Source organism: Aythya fuligula, chromosome 19, assembly GCF_009819795.1.
Source record: "Aythya fuligula isolate bAytFul2 chromosome 19, bAytFul2.pri, whole genome shotgun sequence".
In the NCBI taxonomy this organism is placed as follows: domain Eukaryota; kingdom Metazoa; phylum Chordata; class Aves; order Anseriformes; family Anatidae; genus Aythya; species Aythya fuligula.
Window position 1 is genome coordinate 6,403,259 of NC_045577.1, and position 17,654 is coordinate 6,420,912.

The window sequence follows — 17,654 nt, forward strand, 5'->3', positions numbered from 1 at the left end:
GCCGGGAGCCCCGGGGCCGAGCCGGGCCGGGCCGAGCCGTGCGGGCTTCGAGGGCCAGCCGGGGGCTGTGGCCGCTTCCTCCCGCAAGAGGAGGAGGAAGAAGAGGAGCAGGAGGAGGAGGAGGAGGAGGAGAAGGGGGTCCCTGCTAGCAGGAGCTGCGGCTGGGGCCGTGCACCCGGAACCCCGGCGGGGAGGCCGCCCTCCCTCCCTCCCTCCCTCCGTGCCCGGTGCTCTGCGCATCCCCACCGTGTGCCCCGGGGCCGGGCGGCGGCGGAAAGAAACGAAATGAAAACGCGATTAAAAAAAAATAATAGTAATAAATAAATAAACGGAGAGAGCCACATCTGCCTCGGAGGGATGCAAGGCAAGGCGCTGCAGGGCCGGGGAGCGCGGCCGCAGCCTACCGCAGCCCTCGGCTCCATCCCCGCCGGAGAAATCGGGTCTCCCGGAGAAAACCCCGCAGCCGGAGCCCTCCCGGCTCGGCCCCAGCCCCGATCCCGGTCCCTGTCCCTGTCCCGGCCCCGGCCCCTCTCGGTCGGGGCTGCGGAGCGGCGGCGGCCCCGGCTGGGAGCCCGGCTTTTGGCGCAGCAGGACGGAAACAGCGGCAGAGCTGGGGGTGAGGGGTGGCCACTGGCGTTTATTTGGGTTCCTCGAAATCCTTCCCGCGGCTCCCCCCGGGCCGCAGCCGGCAAAATCGGTACCTTGCCGAGCCGCCGGTGCGGGGAGAAGGGTCCCGGTCCTCCGCCTCGTCCTCGGCCCGGCCGCCGAAGTTGAAATCTCTGCCACAGATGTCCAGACACAATTCTTGGTTCGTACGGCTCCATCGCACAAGAATTGCGTTTGGACAATCAGGAGCAGAGATTCCCGTCCCGGGCTCGCAGCATCTTCCGGGGAGCCGCCTGGAGCCTGGAAAAGAAGCACACGGGGGCCCGGAGCCGCCGCCAGCCCCGGTGCTCGGTGCTCGGTGCCCGGTTCCCGGTGCTCGGTGCCCGGTTTCTGGCCCTGCCGGAGCCGCTCCTGCGGCCCCAACAAGTTTCCAGCGCAGCCGCGGCGCCTCGCATCCCGATTTCGATTTAATCTCACCGCCGCGGGTTTAATTTTAACAACTCGTTTCTTACCCCTCTTTAAAAAAAAAAAAAAAAAAAAAAAGGAAAAAAAAGAAGAAAAAAAAATCAGCCCTTAAAAAAATTAAACCAAGCTCAAGCGAAAAAAAAAAAAAAATGGGAAAAGAAAAAAGGAGAAAAAAAGCCCGAAAACGAAAAGCGGCGAATTCATCCCTGCCGGAGCAGCTCCGGTGGAGCCGGGGCTCGGTGCACCGGGGCCGGCAGCCGCCGGCGGGGCTGGGTGCCCGGGGCAGCCCGGGGGGCTCGGGGGGGCGCCGGCTGCGGACACAGCCCCCGGCCCCGCGCCGCATCGGAGCAGTGACCGCTCCCAGCCGCATCGCCCTCCCAACCCGGCCACTTGGAAAATCGCCGAAATTCACGAACGCGCGAGTGGAGGAGGAAAATAATAAAAAAAAATAAAAAAAATAAAAAATTTTTAAAAATCAGAAAAAAGGTGAAAAAAAAAATATATCAAAAAAAAACCCGAGTTGCTCCCTCCCCCGGCCCCTTCTCACCGAGCGGCTCCCACGAAGTTGGGACCGATCCCCCCCTTCTCGGAGCGGGGGGAAAGCCCGGCCCGCTGCCGCCGCTTTTGCCCCCAGCCGGCGGGGGCCGGGCGGCTGCCCCCGGGGAGGGCTGCGGGAGGTCGGCTCCCGGTCCCCCGCGGCTCCGGAGCGGGGCTCCGAGTTTCCACGGGGCTCGGAAAGTGCGTCCCGCGGGGGCGGAGCGGGGCCGCGGTGCTGGGCTCCGCTGCACCTGCTGCCGGCGCCTCCCCCGGCCGAGCCGTGCCGAGCCGAGCCGTGCCGAGCCGTGCCGTGCCCAGCCCCGCCGGCTCTGCCCCTCGTCCTCCACGTTGTATCCACCCGGGAGGGTCCCAAATCCGCCCGGGAGGGATGCGCACGCCGGGGCTCTGCGGGCTGCGCCGGGGCCGGGCAGGGCTTTTAGTTGAACGGCACAACAATAAATGTGTTGCAGAGCCGGCGAGAAAAGAATGGGGATGACCTTCAATTGGTACTGGATTTGAATAACACCACGGGGTGATAAATGCCCATTGTGTTTTAGGAGTAATGAATCTCCACTGTCTCTATAGCACAGAAACAGCAGCTGCAACCTGGAGCCAGCCATCTCTTAAAGACACAGCTCCCACGCGGCAGCCCCCGGCCCGGCTCGGCTCGGCCCGGCCCGGCCCGGTGCCCCCGGGCTGCCCGGTCCCTGCTCGGGGGGTCCCCGGGGTGCGCCCCGCTCGGGTTCCCCCAGCCCGGCCCCGGCAGCAGCCGGGGTTCGCCCCGCCGGGGGCTGGGGTCCCCCCGCTCAGCCCCCTCTGGCTGTGCCCTGCACCCCCTTTGACCCCCCCCTCGGGGTGTTTCTCCGCGAGTTTTGGGGTCCCCCCCCCGGTCCTGCTGCTCCGGGACGAGGTGGGGGCACTGCTCGGGTCCCCCGGTGTGGGGTCACCTGCACCCCACGCCGCCCTCCCGTACCCCCCCCCTCCCCGGTGCTGGGGATAAATAATGCTCATTGTTGTCCCCTGATGAATATTACTGACTCGCCAGGCCGGCAGCTGCTGGAGCCGGCCGGGGGAGCGGGGGCATCGCCTGCTCTGCCCAGCCCGGGGGTCCCCAACCCCAAAACCCCCCGCCCCGACTCGCCCGGGGTCCCCGCAGCCATGGCAAGGACGTGGGGCTGCTCCCTGCCTTGGCCCCTCGTAGCCCACCAGGGAGCTGGGGGGCTCTGGGCAGAGCCATGGGGGGCTTGGGGAGGGGGCTGGGGGCTGGGGGGGTTCCTGGGGGGGTCCCTGCCCCTCCTTGCCTCCCTGCATCTCCTCGTAAGGGCTCCGGCCACGTGGGGAGAGGGAAAGGTTTGGGCTGGGAGAGGAGATCCCACAGCCCTGGGGATGCTCTGAGAAGCCCTACAGAGGTGCCGGGTGGCCCTGTCCCTGTACCTGTCCCCGACCCCGTCCCCATCCCTAGCCATCAGCTGTGCCAGGCCTGGGCAGGGGACAGCTGGTGACGGGTGAGGCCTGAGCACCCCGGGCACCCACACCAGGGGTGTCCCCGAGGCAGGGAGGAGGCACAGAGGTGGCGCAGGACGTGGGGACCCTCGTGTCCCCCTCAGCCCCTGCCCTGCGCCATGGCCAGGTGGCAGGAGGGACAGGAGGGACGCGGGGACGTGGCCCCCACCGCAGCCACGCGCCTCCCTGGCAGCGCCGTTGGTGCTAAACCCGCTCCTAGGAGTGTGAAAATCAAAAGAAACCAAGAGCATAAAAAAAAAAAAAAAAAAAAAAAAGAGCATCAGCATCATCCGAAGGCCCCGAGCTGGTTGGGAGCCACCGGCGGGGACCTGCCGGGTCTTTGGGGTCTTTGGGGACCCTCAGCGGGCGCTGGGCCCGCGGGGAAGCCCCCAGCGCTGCTCCTGGGTGCTGGGCATTGTTTCAGCCCCTGGACCTGGCGGCCTTTTAACTCGCTTTAATTCCCAACGCTCCCCCCACCTTTTCTTTTTTTTTTTCCTTTTTTTTTTTTTAAGTCTCTTTCCCAAATCTCGGCCGAGTTAATGAAGTTATGTGATCCTATAAATGTTAATTGTCTAAACTTCTTCTCCTCTCTCCTTTTTTTTTTTTTTCTTTTTTTTTTTTTTTATCTCTCCCCTCCTTGCTGCTTTCTGCTCCACTTGTAATAAAGAAAATATCTTGGCTGGTCTTAGCCAGTTGCTTGGCAACCTCAATTGAAAAAAAGAGAACAGAATGTAACCAATCCAAAGACAACCGAAAGATTTTGGTGACATGTGACCCCTCCGAAAAGGGCAGCCTTAAACTGTCCCTTCTGTCCTTTGCTCCTGACCATTAGGGTACCTCTCCCTCCCCCCCGGTTCCTTACACCAATAAATATGGATTAGTGAAATACTTTTTCCCACACTGATGAAAAGCCGGGATTGATCTTTCCACCTCCTTTATGTACCAACCTGACAAGTTTCTAAACAAAATTAACAGGGAAGAGGCACAAGGAGCGAGCCCGGGCTGGGCGGCCGGGGCCGGCTCCTGCCCCACGGCCCCACGAGGGGGGACCCGGGTCCCCAACGGGGCGCTGGCGCCGGGCAGGGCCCCCCCAACCTGCCTGAAACGTCCCCCCGTGTGCTCAGGGTGCCCCGTGCAACACCAGCAGGTCGGGAACTGAGATCTATTTCAGCCCCAAGTGGGAAAAATAAACCCTGGGCCCTGCCCTCCGCTCCCTCCTCGCCTGTGTGTGGCTTGGGGAGGAATTTCGCTGCACGTCGCCGTGGAGCCCGAGCGCTCGCGGGCCGCAGGGGAAGGCGTCTGCAAATGAAATTTCATCCTGGAAAAAAAAAAAAAAAAAAAAAAAAAGAAAGAAAGAAAGAAAAAAAAAAAAAAACAGAAAACCACCACCCTGATGTCATTGGCTTTCGGGTGCATCCTGTGGCCGGGCCCGTGGATTCCACCTGCACCGGCCTCCCCGCTCAGCCCCGGCACGGTGGCAGCCCCCCGCGGCACGAGCCTCCCCGCCGCCCGCCCCCGGCTCCCCTCGGGAGAGCGGCCGAGATGCCAAGTGTTCCCGGGCTCCCCGAGCGGCGAAAGCCTCTTTCGCCAGCAGTCCCCCTCTTCCTCAAAAGCATCACCTTGCCAGCTCCCTTCCTCCCGCGGGCTGCCAGGAAAAAAAAAATTAGGGCAAGGAGAGCGAGCGAGAAAAGCCAATGAACTTGGTTCCAGCTTTCGCTTCGGAAGAGCCGTCCAGCACCGGGAGAAAAATATTTCTCCTGTTTAAAAAAAAAAAAAAAACAACAAAAAAGCAACCCTCTCAGTGCAGCCTCAGAGCCCTTCGGCACTGGGAAGCTGTCCGGAGACGTGGGCTGAGCTCTGCGGCAGAGGACACCGTAAGTCGGGCGCCTTCTCAAGCAGTTTCCTGGCTTTTTTGGGGGGGTTTTGCCATGGTTTGGGGCTGAGCCGCCTGGGCTGGTGGAGGAGGGGGTGGTTGGGGTGTGGGGGGCCCCGACCTGGTGCCGGGGAGGGCTGCGAGGTGCTGGTGGTGGCGGGCGGTGCTGGGTGCCGGCGGCTCCGCGCACCCCGGGGTGCACAAAGCCCCCTTTGAGCGGTGCACAGAGCGGCCGCTCATCCCGCACCGTCCCTCGTCCCTGGAGCTGTCCCCAGCACAGCCAAGTGGGATCTCGGCCCTTCTGACCCCACAGGGTGGGGGGAGCTCGGGATTTGGGGGCTTGCACCCCCAGGAAGGGGACGGCTGCTCAGCTATTGCCCCTGGGTGCCCCCAGCCGGGGATTTCTCGGGATTTTCAGCTGCTGGCTGTCCTCGTGCTGCCTCACGGACAAAAACTGGGCCTGGCCACCCCACGCTCTACCTCCTGCCCCGTGACGGTGACACCCGCGAAGGCACCAGCCCCTGGTCCCTGGGGTGGCCGCGGGGTTGGGGTGGGGAGGCTGGTGGCACCTGGTGGCACCCGGCGGGCCCCGCTGGCCGCCCGCCCCGCGGCGAGGCCGGCTCCCCAGGCACAATGCCGCGGCCCCGCTCCTGAGCCGGGAGCTGAAGCCCCTTTCCCAGCGCCGAGCGCCTTTGTCTCGCCTTTGTGATGGAAAGAGTCCCTCCTAAATCAATGCCATGACACCGGTATTGTCTCCTCGCTAGGAGTTTTTAAACTTTTCCCCCCCGAGGTCAGGAATGTGGCCGGTTTCTATTGGGACAGAGGAGCACGGGTGGGTGGGGGGCTGCAGGGTCACTCTGGCTCGGCGGGTCAGCCGAAAACAAAACCTTTTGAAATACCTACTCTCCATCACTGCCAACATTGTCCCCTGCCAGCAGGGGCCTGGCACGGCCCTTCAATGCCTCCAGCCCGGCCGCTGTCCACCCCAGCGGTCAGCATCTGGGAACGGACAGAAGGGCATTGTGCGGGGACAGCTTTGTTTTCGGTCACAGCTGCCCGGGCTGGGACGGGGCCCGACCCAAAGTCCTGGTGGGTGGGAGAGGAGGGAGGGGACGGAGGGGACGGAGGGGATGGAGGGGACGGCAGCGCACGGGTCAGTGCATCGTGGGGGGACCCGTCCTGTCAGTGCTGTCCTGGGCACCCCAATGGCACCGTCCCTCTGAGAGGGTGCAGCGGGGGACGGAGCAGTGCGCCCTGCCAGGGTGCCCTGGGGTGCTGGCACGGCTGCATCCTGCCCAGTAGGGCCAGGACAGGTTGGGATCGAGGCTGGGAGCCAGGAGATGTGCTGGGGGCATCCTCCCTGTTCCCTGCCTCAGTTTCCCCTTGCTCTGAGGTGCCCCAGTGCCCCCAGTGGGTACTCCGGGAGGATGCTGGCCTGGCACCGCTGATGGGTCCCAGCCTGAGCGGTGTTTTGGGGCTGAGCACCCTGTGCTGCCTATGGGGATGGAGCCTGGCTGCTGGGAGGCTGCAGCGTGGTCATGCCCATGGAGCAGAACATCCCTGATCCCAGCACGGGGCAAAGGGGCTTCCCCTCCCCAATGCTTGCAGCCCCCCAGAAGCACCCCAAGCATCTCCCAGCCAGTGAGGGGCAGCATCCTGGGGGCACAGCGGTGATTTTCTCCCCCATCCCCAGTAAAAATCCCCCCGGATCCTCCATCCAACACGAGGATGCTGCCCCAGGTGGCCGGAGCAGCCTCCATCCCCTCTCACAGGGCCTCTCTTGGGTGGCCCCAAACCCCCCGAGGATTTCTCCAGGTGGGACGCGGGAGGATTTCGAGGCTCTGGGTTTGTTTGTGATATTTTTGCCTGCTCCGGGGGAGCGGCCTGGAGAGGAGGAAATCCGAGCGGCGCCCGGCGATGGGTTTAGCAGAGAGCTGGGAGCGGAGCCCGGCTGCGAGGCCAGCCCCGGGCTGCTGATGCAGCGAGCAGCTGGAGGGCAGAGAGCACAGCCAGCACCCAGGGGCTGCGGGGTGGGCACGGGGCGAGGGGAGCCGGGCACCACCCCTGCCTCAGTTTCCCCAGCTGGGGCAGTGGGTTTTTAGGGGATGGAGTCACTCGGGCAGTGGCACGGCGAGGGAGGGGGCCCCGAGGCTGCGCTGGTGGCCGGGGCACCTGGGGACACCGCGGAGAGGGGCCGTAGGAGGAGTTCTTCCTATGAAATAAGTTTTTAAAAGGATTTTTGGAGGCTGGGGGACTTGTACCAACCCCCTGGGCACACAGACACGCATTATTTCTGGGCATATAGAGATATTTATTAATTTCCTGCAACCGAATCCGAGGCTTTCAACCCAGCAGAATGTGACGTTTGAGGAACCTGGAACTTCTCAAAGGCTTTACTGAAAAACGTAGCGAATGTCACGGAAGGGGTGGAGACAGGAGGCTGGAGAGGGCCAAAAACCTCAGCTCTGGGTCCAAAAGCAACTTTTCCCTGTAAAAAAAAAAAAAAAAGAAAAAAAAGGAAACACACTGACAGAAACTTCACTGCGCAGGAAGGAGGCAAGGGGGTTCAGCGCCCGTCCTGGGGGGTCCTGGGACCCAGAACCAGCAGCAGTCCAGGGGCTGGGGGTCCAGGGGCTGGGGATTCAGGGTTTTGGGGGTCCAGGGGTGCAGGACTTGATCAGCAGCCAGGTGGGGGATTTGGGCAGGTGGAGGAGGCACTGGGCTGGCCCCGGTCCCGCTCTGATTGCAGGACCCAGCTGCCCCAAATCAGCCTGGCTGGGGGAGCGGGGAAAAACCAAACTAAAAGAGATCTTACAGCCCTACCTGAATAAAATCAGGACTTTAATAATGGCCAGGCACGATGGGAAGGGGCTTTTTGGGGTGGGATGCTATCGGGCCTGACGGTGGCTCTGTGTTTCAGGTACTGCCACTGCTGCACGGGGTCCCCTGGGGACCTGGCCCCCCCTGTGCCACCCCGATGGAGGTGCTGAGACGCGGCGAGCCGGGCGGGCTGGCACCCTGAGGAGGACACAGGCACAAGAGCAGGTAACCTCCGCTTCTCCCTGTGCTCCTTCACAGCTTTCTTTGTTTTTTTTTTTTCTTTTTTCACTGCTTGGCACAAGCTGTAAGGTGTCACCAGCCCCCTGGGGCTCTGAGGGCGATGTGATTTAAGGTGCACGACCAGCAGTGACCCCAAGTGATGCAGGGTGCGCTGCTCCTGGGCCAGTCCCATCCCATCTCTGGTGTCCGTGCGCTCCTTCCCGCACTGCTCCGTGCCTCAGTTTCCCCAGGTCGGGGCGCAGCACCAGCACCCCCCTCAGTGCTCGCCGAGGGGACAGCAAGGGATGAGCACACGGGGTATTCTGCGGGTTAATCGCTGCTGGCACCCGGCCTGTCAGGGATCCAGGGCTCTGCACAGCCTGGTTGCTGCTGGTGCTGAGCTCTGTCTGGCCCTGCAGGGTGCTGGGGGCACGGCAGGGCTGTCTGCGACCCCAGGGGGTGCAGGAGTAAAGGGATGTGGGGGTGAAGGGGTGCAGGGGTGGAGGGATGCACGAGTAGAGGGACATAAGGATGTGGGAGTAAAGGGGTGCAGGAATAGAGGGGTGGAGAGGTGTGGGGGTGGAGGGATGGAGGACTAAAGGGATCCAGGGATGTAGGGGTGGAGGGGGGCAGGAGTAAAGGGATGTGGGAGTAAAGGGGTGGAGGGGTGTGGCGGTGGAGGGATGCAGGACTAAAGGGATCCAGGGATTTGGGGTGCAGGAGTAAAGGGACATAGGGATGTGGGAGTAAAGGGGTGCAGGAATATGGGGGTGGAGAGATGGGGGTGAAGGGATTTGGGGTGGAGGGATTTGGGGATGTAGGGGTGGAGGGGTGCAGAAATAAAGGGACACAGGAATAAATGCATGCAAGGACGCAGGAGTAAAGGGACACAGGAGTAAAGGGACACAGGAGTAAAGGGACACAGGAATAAAGGGACGCAGGACTACAGGGCTGCCCCCCGTCAGGCTGCAGGCACGGCCCCGCATCCCCCCCCGGTCCCCCCCCCCGGCCGGGCCCGTCCCGGTTCGTCCCCGCGGGGCCGGGAGGTGGCAGCAGCGGCCGCGCTGCTGGAGCCGGGACCCGGCGGCTGCGGGGACCTCGTCCTGCCCGGGGACCCTGCTGCGGGGTTTTGGGGTGTCCCCCGCTGTGCGGCCGGGTTTTGGGGTCCCGCAGCCCTCCCCATGTCGCTGCAAAGCGCCCTGAGCCTCCCTGACCCACCCCGTCCCCAAAATACTCGTCTGAGCTCGGGGTGTAGATGTATTTTTGCTCCCTTTCCGCCCGTTATGGGGTGTCCCCGTGCTCCCAGTGTCCCCCCCCCCGGGTAATTTTCTCCCCTGTCCTTGTTCCAGGTGCCGTGGGACAGCTTCGCCCTCCCGGCCACGTTTTGGAGGTGCCAGGATCCCAGCAGGATGGAGGCACAGGGAGCGGACACCCAGCTGGGATGTGGGGTGGGCCTGCAGGTTTGGCAACGCGCCCCCGGTCCCTTCCCAGTACTGGGGGCACTGGGAGCACTGGGAACACCATCTCGAGGGGTGCCCAGCACCACCGGGGTGGCCACTTTCTCCCCAGGACACGGCCTCTCCCCGGCCACGCTTGCTGTGGGTACCGGGCAGTATTTATGGGGCCGGAGGTTGGTTATAGGGAATTTCTGGCCAAATGTCCCAAAGTCCGGCAGCTCGGACACGTTGCAAAGGCCCCGGGGCCTGCTGCTGGGGGGGCTCAGTGGGGCCAAACCCCTCGGCCACCTGCGGGCAAGGGGTGGCTGAGCCCCACTAGCCACGGCCCCCCTGTGGCCATCAGCCCCTCGCCCCCTGCAGCAGGACACGAGTGGAAATCGCAGGGTGGGGGCACACGGGGGGGTGCAAAGGGGCACGGGGGGTGAGAAGGGGCACGGGGGGCACCTCCTGGGGGCTGCCATCCCATGCCTGGCTCTCACCCCGCCGGGGGGCTTTGGGGGGGGCTTTGGGATGCCGGCTTTATTTCCCCACAATATCTAACAAAGCGCCCCCCTCCCCGGGTGGTGGTGGTGGTGGGGGCGTCCCCTCGGCCCTGTAGCCCCCTTATTCCTCCTCCTCCTCCTCCTCCTGCTCCGGGGCGGTGGTGGCAGCGAGGGGGAGGGTGGGGGGGGGTCCGTGCAGGGGCCGGGCCGGGGGCGGGGGGTGCGCGGAGCTCGGCGGGTCCCAACCCGGGCGCGGAGCCCGCCCCTTCCCCGCCCGCCGCCGCCGCTCCGCCATGGGGCTGCTGCGAGCCCTGCTGCTGCTGCTGGCCACCGGCACCTCCAGCGGGACCCCCCCCGGCACCGGGACCCCCCCGGACCCCGAACCCCCCCGGGTGGTGCTCGCCCTGCTGGCGCGCAACGCGCAGCACTCGCTGCCGCACTGCCTGGGCGCACTGGAGCGCTTGGATTTCCCCCCGGCGAGCATCGCGCTGTGGTGTGGGGGGGGGGCGCCGGGACCCCCCCCCCCGGGGAGTTTGGGGTCTGGGGAGCAATGGGGGGTTTGGGGGGAAATGGGGGTGTTGGGGGGAAGGGGGGGTGGTGGGTGCGGGGGGTCTCCGGGGAGGGGGAGGGTGGTGGGATGGGGGGGTGTGGGGGGAGTAAAGGGGGTCTGGGGGGGTTGGGGGGTGCTCTAGGGGATTGTGGGGGCTCTGGGGGGTGTGGGGGTGAAGGGGGGGGAATGGGGTGCGTGGGGAATATGGGGTGAGTGGGGAGAATGGGGGCCCTGGGGGGGATAAGGGAGAGGGTAATGGGATCCTGGAGGAGTGGGAGCCCCTGGGGGGGGGGGGCAGAGATTTGGGGAGTGGGAACCTGGGGAGTGCCCCCCCCCCCCCGTTTGTGGCAGGCAGCAGGGACCCTGCGGGTAATCAAAGGGGCTGGGGCTGTGCGGGGGGCTCTGCCCTGGCTGGGGTACCAGGGGCTGGGGGGGGGGGGCACAGCCTGCAGCGAGGGGCAGAGACCCCCACTGCCCCCCTCCCGGAGCTGTGGGGCTGCCGAGGGAGGGGCACCCCGGGTTTGGGGGGTGCTCTCCACATCCCCAGGGACAGACGCTGCCTCCCCCTCCCCACTGAGCCTGTCCCCGTCCCCCCACCCCCATACACAGCCCCCCCAAACCCCTTTTACCGTGCCGGTGGGGTGGGAGAGGTGCCCCCGTCCCTTCCCTTCCCCGCTCTGTCGCAGCCGCCGCTTGCCCGAGCTCGCTGGAAACTTTCCCCCAGCTGCTTTTATGGGCGACGAGGCAGGGGCTGGCCAGGGAGGGTTTTTCTTTGGGGGGGGAGGCTGTGCTGGGGGGGAGCTGGGGGGCTGTCACCTTCGCTGTGCCACCCCCTGGAGCCTCCCCGGACCCGATGTCTGTGGCAGGCGCTGCCGGAGCCGTGCGGGGCCAGGCCCTGCCTTCCCCCCGTGTCCTTGGGGTCCCTGTGGTGCCAGGGCCTGGGGGGCAGCTCGGGGGCTCTGCAGTGGGGTGAGGGGGGCGAGGAGCATGGGGGTGGCACCGCTGTGATGTGGGGTTCAGCCCCATCCTAGTGGGTTGCCCCCAGGCATCATTTTGGGGACGGGGTCTGTGTGTGGCGGGGGGGAAGCTTTGGGGAGGGGGTGCAGAGGGGCGCAGAGGGGTAGGAGCCACAGCTACGGGGCCAGGAAAGGCAAAGCTGATTTTGGGCTGCAAGAACGGGGTCTGAGGGCAAGCGAGAGCCGCGGGACAGCCCGTGCTGGCGAGGCAGAGTCGGGGAAGAAATGACCCGTTTGCCTTCCTGCTGCGAGCGCAGCTTTGGTTCCTTCAAATTACACGGTGCCTCTCCGAGCGAGCCCCACTCCCCTCCTTCTCTGCCCCAGCCTCGTGGGGCTGGCAGTTTTTATAGCACAGGGAAGGGTTTTTGTTGTTTTTTTTTTCCCCGCGGGGCTGCCGTCCCCCCCTCCAGGTGCGCGACGGACCACAACTCGGACAACACCACGGCGATGCTGCGCGAGTGGCTGGTGGCGGTGGGCAGGGATTATCACTCGGTGGTGTGGAAGGAGGCGGAGGGGCCCAGGTGAGGCTGGGAGGCACGGGGCCAGGCTGCGAGTGACCCCACAGCCTCTCCTTGGGGTTTGAACCCTCTTTTCCTTCCACCTGCCCCTTGGATGCGGGGTGCTGGCAGGCCTCTGTGCGGAGGGTTGCTCCGTTGTCCTCCCCGGCTGGGTTTGGGGCAGCTCCGAGCGGCGGCACAGCCCCGTCCCGTGCTTGTGGGGCTCCACGGCCCCGCCGGCCCCATGGGGATCCCGCTGCAGACCTGGGGCGGCTGCCAGCAGCAGCCGTGGGCTGACTCAGCCGGCCGGCACGCGGAGCCTGCACCGAGTCTGTGCGTCCCCGTTAACCCCCGCCTTCCTCCCCCCTCGCTCAGCGCCTACCCCGACGAGCTCGGCCCCAAGCACTGGAGCGACAAACGCTACGAGAACCTCATGAGGCTCAAGCAGGAGGCTCTGAGCTACGCCCGGGAGCAGCGGGCGCATTACATCCTGGTAGGGCAGGAGGAGCACGGGGGGCACCGTGCATATAGGGCACAGGAGGAGTCGTGGCCGGCGGGCGTCCCTGCACCTCCAGCCCCTGCATTGTGCCCCACAGTACGTGGACACGGACAGCATCCTGACCAACAACCAGACCCTCAAGTTCCTCATGGCGCAGAACAAGTCAGTGGTGGCCCCCATGCTGGACTCGCAGACCTTCTACTCCAACTTCTGGTGCGGGATAACGCCCCAGGTACGCCCCCGACACCCCCGGGGGGCCGCCCCGCTGCGTGCCCCGCGCCCCGCCGCCCTCAGCGCGCTGTGCCGCAGGGCTACTACCGCCGGACGGCCGACTACTTCCCCACCAAGAACCGGCAGCGCCGGGGCTGCTTCGCCGTGCCCATGGTGTACGCCACCTTCCTGATCGACCTGCGGAAGGAGGCGGCGGCGCGCCTGGCCTTCTACCCGCCTCACCCCAACTACACCTGGGCCTTCGACGATATCATCGTCTTCGCCTACTCCTGCCAGGAGGCGGGTGAGGGATTGGGGAGGGTGAGAGAGAAGGGGTTCGGGGGCCGGGTTCTGTGGTGTTCACCCCCCTCTGCTGTGGTCCTGCAGGCGCTGAGGTCCACGTGTGCAACCAGCAGCGTTTTGGCTACATCAACGTCCCGGTGAAGGCCCACCAGACGCTGGAGGACGAGCGCGTCAACTTCGTGCATCTCACGCTGGAGGCCATGGGTGAGCGCTGGGGGGGTCCCGGTGGCGCAGGGTGAGGGGTCCTGGTGCTGTCCCCATGTGGGGCTGTCAGCCCTGGGTCCCTGCCAGAGGGGTCTGGGCTCCATTGAAGGGATTTCCCATCTATTGGCAGTGGATGGCCCCCCCATGCAGCGCTCCAGGCACATTTCGGTCCCCCCCAAGCCTCTCACCAAAATGGGTTTTGACGAGGTAAGTGCCCAGCAGCCCCCCCCGTGCCTCCCCTCCATCCCTCCTTCACCACGTGCTGCTCCCCACCACCACAGCATTCAGCCGAGCCCCTGTCCCCACGGTGATGTCCCCCCCCACACCCCGTGGGGCTCTCCTCTTCCTCCCCAGATCTTCCTCATCAACCTGGTGCGGCGGCCGGACCGGCGGCAGCGGATGCTGGCGTCCCTGCGAGAGCTGGAGATCGCCGCGCACGTGGTGGACGCCGTGGACGGGAGGTGACCGTGCGGGGCCACCTCTGTCACCCTGGGGAGGGGGCTGCATTTTGGGGACACACACACCTCAGTAATGCGACCCCGTGCCTTGCAGCACCCTCAACAGCAGCGACATCAAGGTGCTGGGTGTGGACATGCTCCCGGAGTACTACGACCCCTTCTCCGGCCGCACGCTGACCAAGGGTGAAGTCGGCTGCTTCCTCAGCCATTACAGCATCTGGAAGGAGGTATGGGACCGGGTGGGGGACACCAGCACCGGGCAGGGACCCCGTGTGCAGCACTGGCTCTCTGGAGCCACGGGGAGAGGGTTTTTCCTGCAGGGTGAGCGGGCCCAGTACGGCCCAGTATGGCCCAGTGTGGTGCTGGGGTGTGTTCACAGCGCTGTGCCCTCCCTGCAGATCGTGTCCCGGGGCTTGGAGCGCTCGGTGGTGTTCGAGGACGACGTGCGCTTCGAGGTCTCCTTCCCGGCACGGCTGCGGCGCCTGATGGAGGAGCTGGAGGGGGCGCAGCAGGACTGGGACCTCATGTAGGTGCCGGGAGGGGACAACAAGGGGGGGACACACGGGGCTGGCTCTGACCGCTCGCCCTGCAGCTACCTGGGGAGGAAGCAGGTGAATGCGGAGGACGAGGCGCCCGTGGAGGGTGTGCGGAACCTGGTGGTGGCCGGGTACTCGTACTGGACGCTGGCCTACGCCATCTCCCACCGCGGGGCGCAGAAGCTGCTGGCCGCCGAGCCCCTCTCCAAAATGCTGCCGGTGGACGAGTTCCTGCCCATCATGTACGACAAGCACCCCAAGTAAGGAGCAGGGGGGGATTTCGGGGGGGCTGTGGGGCCGTGCTGCTGTGGGAACATGTGTTTCTTCTCTGTCGTCACCGTCCCCCCTCCCTGTCCTCCCCCCGGCGTTGCTCATGCTGGAGGAAAACATCTGCAGCATGAGCTCATTCCCCCCCCAGCCGCCGCCTGGCCGCCAGCCGCTGGAAAATGGCCCTTGGCCAGCGTGGGGGGGTGGCGGGGACGGGGCTGGGGCACGGTGCTGGCCCCGCACGGGGGTCTCAGCCCCGTTGGGGGAACCTCCCTGCCCCACATCCCAGGCTGGGGGCAGTGGTGGGGTGGGGGGAGGCAGTTGGGGGTCAGGGGGAGCACCGGGGGTGTCCCTGGGGAGACGGGGTGTGGGAAAAGCAGAGAGCAGGACATCAAAATGGAGAGATGTGAGGGTGAAAGGTGGACAGTGCTCTGGATGTGGACGGGGAGCTGCGAGGAGCCCCCCAGCACCCAGAGCTCTCTGAGCACGCAGTGTCCGTGCCCATCCCCGCTACCCGCTGTCCCTCCCCACGCGGTGGCTTCCCCAGCACAGCTTTTCCAGCCCTGCTCTCTGTGTGAGCCTCTCTCCTCCCGCTCTCCCCAGCAAGGACTACAAGCGGCACTTCTCCCCGCGGGACCTGCTGGTGTTCTCGGCTCACCCCCTCTTGGTTTATCCCACCCACTACGCCGGGGACAGCAACTGGCTGAGCGACACCGAGACCTCCACCATCTGGGACGACGACTCCAAGCAGACGGGCTGGACGGGCTCACGGAAAACCCTGAGGGACCCACGGGGCAGCGGGGGCTACCTGCGCTCCTCTGCCCATGATGAGCTCTGAGGTTGCTGGATGAGCCTCCCCGGGGGCAGCCAGACCCCCTGCCAGCCCGGCATGAAAACATTGGGTTGCTCACAGTTGCTCCTGCCTGGACCTGCAGGGATGCTCACTACTTTTCCCCGAGGGACCAGGCGTCGGGACTCCGTGGGGAGCATCACTGGTGCCCCCAAGGTGGGATTTATCCCCAGGGCTCTCGGAGAGCCGGTGCCCAGCTGGGCAGAGGGGCTGCTGGACCGCTCTGCTGGGGATGTATTTTCCTGGTTTGCCAGCGCTGTCCCGAATGGTGCAAACTTCTGTTTTTTTTTGGACATCTCATGTGGATTTGCAGGTGTGGGAGGAAGGCAGAAAGCCTCCTGCCACCCACCGGGCCTGTCCCTCACCTGTGCTGCGTCTGGGCTGAAGCACAGGGAGGATTAAACCAGACTGTTTGGAGCTGACGTGCCCGGCTGCTGGGTGTGCTGGGCAGCACTGCCCCGCATCGCATCCCAGAGCCTGCCCTGGCTGTGCTTTGGGGTGATTGCTTTGGAAACGGGAAAAAGGGAAATGAGGAACAGTGGGGTGAGAGATAGGGAATGGAGCTGTGTGCTCCTGGGGCAGGACCAGGCCTGGGGTGAAGGCTGGACCCAACAGAGGACCCAGTTTGTACCAATGTGGTGTGCTGATCAGGGTGCTTCTGTGGGGCAGGGGTATGGGGAAAAGCCCCTTCTAGCAAACCAGAGCTGCAGGGGAGAGCCCCATCCCTCCTTGGCAGCCATCGGTGTGCTCCGACCCTCGGTGGGTACCGGTCAGTGATGCTGGTGGCCCCGTGCATCGCTGTCCCCCTGGGGCTGGCGGTGGGAGGCAGCCAGGAGGACCCATTCCTGCGGAGCTCTGCTCTCCCCAGGTACCGCCAATGAAAATGACTTCCCTCGTTTGCGCCGATGCTCTCAGTGGAGGTTTTGACCTTTGGACTGAAGACCTGACACCAGCTTGAGCACTGGGATGTGCAGCTGAGTCCTGCTGGGCTCTGGCATTTGTCAAGTTTGTGGCCAGATTTGGAGGAGGGTGTTTGCTTTTCAAGAGCCTGAGCTTGTTTGGTGTGAAACCTCAGCTCCCTGGAGCGGGTAAATGCTCTGCAGGGCAATGTTTGGTTGAAAACTGAGGTGGAGGAGCAAGTTTCTTAAAAATGCTTCAACTAACTGTAGTCTGGGTGAGTGGGGGGAAACGTGAGCTCCTTGTCAGCCCCCCAGCCTGATGGAGGTGGTGGGGAGGTGGCAAGTGAGCCCCACAGCAGGATGTCTGAAGCCACCAAAATAACGATCCAGGAAAGTGTGATTCAGGGCAGGGTGAACAGCTACACCAGGGGCCTCCTGCAGGAGAACCACCAGCTCCAGGAGGTCACAGAGGGCCTGAAGATCCCAGTGGCTCCCCTGGAGAACAGGGAGCGGGACATGGCCACGTGCAGTCTGCAGTCACAGGGTCCCAGACAGTACGTGCACGGGTGCTGTGGCAGGATGGAGAGCTGATGGGAGGCTGGGGACGCCTTTGCCACATTGCCTATCCCTTGGCTGCAGGTAACCTCGCTGCAGACCTTGCAGCTTGAGGAGCTCTTGGCTGGGAGCTGCAGATGGAGAGGGTGAAGGTCTTTTGCCAGCTGGAGCAGATGAAGGAAGCAGCAGCAGTGCTGTGGTACACGTGGCACAGCAAGGGTCCTAGGACATGTTCCAGTGCCCGCTGGGATGCAGGCAAAGAGCCACTGTGCTCTCAGGGCTTGTAGGGCAGGCAGGACGTGCCAAGGAGAGCCCAGGGTCTTTGGGATGCTGGAGTGGTGGTGGTGGGGAGAAGCCATTCTCTGGGCTGCCCGCTCTGGCAAGGGACCTGTAACGGGGCTGGCCAGGAGGAGCCAGAGTTCCTCCAGCTTTCAAAAACTCCAGTGTTTTGGCACAAAAACCCTAACTCAAAAACTATGACGGTACCTCAACCTCCCCACTGCTTGCTCCAGCTCAGTGGGAGTAGACCTCATGAGCTGGTGAGCTAGGAAATTCCAGGCAGCTCTGGCTTTCCATGACACACGGCACTGGGACATGCTGCCGCAGTGCATCCACGAAGCAGGGAACATGCAGGTGAGGATGGGAAGGTGATGTTTGGAAAGCACTGCGTGAGGCTAAAGCCACCAGCAGGGACCTCAGGGAGGGACCCAGGAGGCAGCAGCCCCTGCCCAGCCACGCTGCAGTCATGATGGTGCAGAAGGTAGCGATATCTTGGTGCTGTCAGAAGGGCTGGCTGGCCAAACAGCTAAAAAGGGTCTCCTGCCTTCCTCCTGTTCATGTCCCTGCTC

At 64.5% G+C, this 17,654-nt stretch overlaps 1 protein-coding gene across 3 annotated transcripts; it reads left to right on the forward strand.

Annotated features, from left to right (window-relative positions):
- The first annotated feature begins 9,382 nt into the window (after positions 1–9,382).
- Positions 9,383–15,774, forward strand: CERCAM (cerebral endothelial cell adhesion molecule). Of its 3 annotated transcripts, none has more exons than XM_032200617.1 (12): positions 9,383–9,483; positions 11,939–12,049; positions 12,401–12,518; positions 12,622–12,756; positions 12,834–13,038; positions 13,122–13,241; positions 13,372–13,448; positions 13,596–13,702; positions 13,794–13,926; positions 14,098–14,225; positions 14,292–14,495; positions 15,106–15,774. In XM_032200617.1, exons 2-12 carry the CDS (start codon positions 11,976–11,978, stop codon positions 15,338–15,340), a joined length of 1,536 nt encoding a protein of 511 aa, XP_032056508.1. In that variant the 5' UTR covers positions 9,383–9,483; positions 11,939–11,975; the 3' UTR covers positions 15,341–15,774. The 3 variants fall into 3 exon arrangements, with proteins under 3 accessions (XP_032056508.1, XP_032056507.1, XP_032056506.1); XM_032200616.1 differs by lacking the exon at positions 9,383–9,483 and adding an exon at positions 10,378–10,455; XM_032200615.1 differs by lacking the exon at positions 9,383–9,483 and having other exon boundaries at positions 11,642–12,049.
- Positions 15,775–17,654: the final 1,880 nt, after the last annotated feature.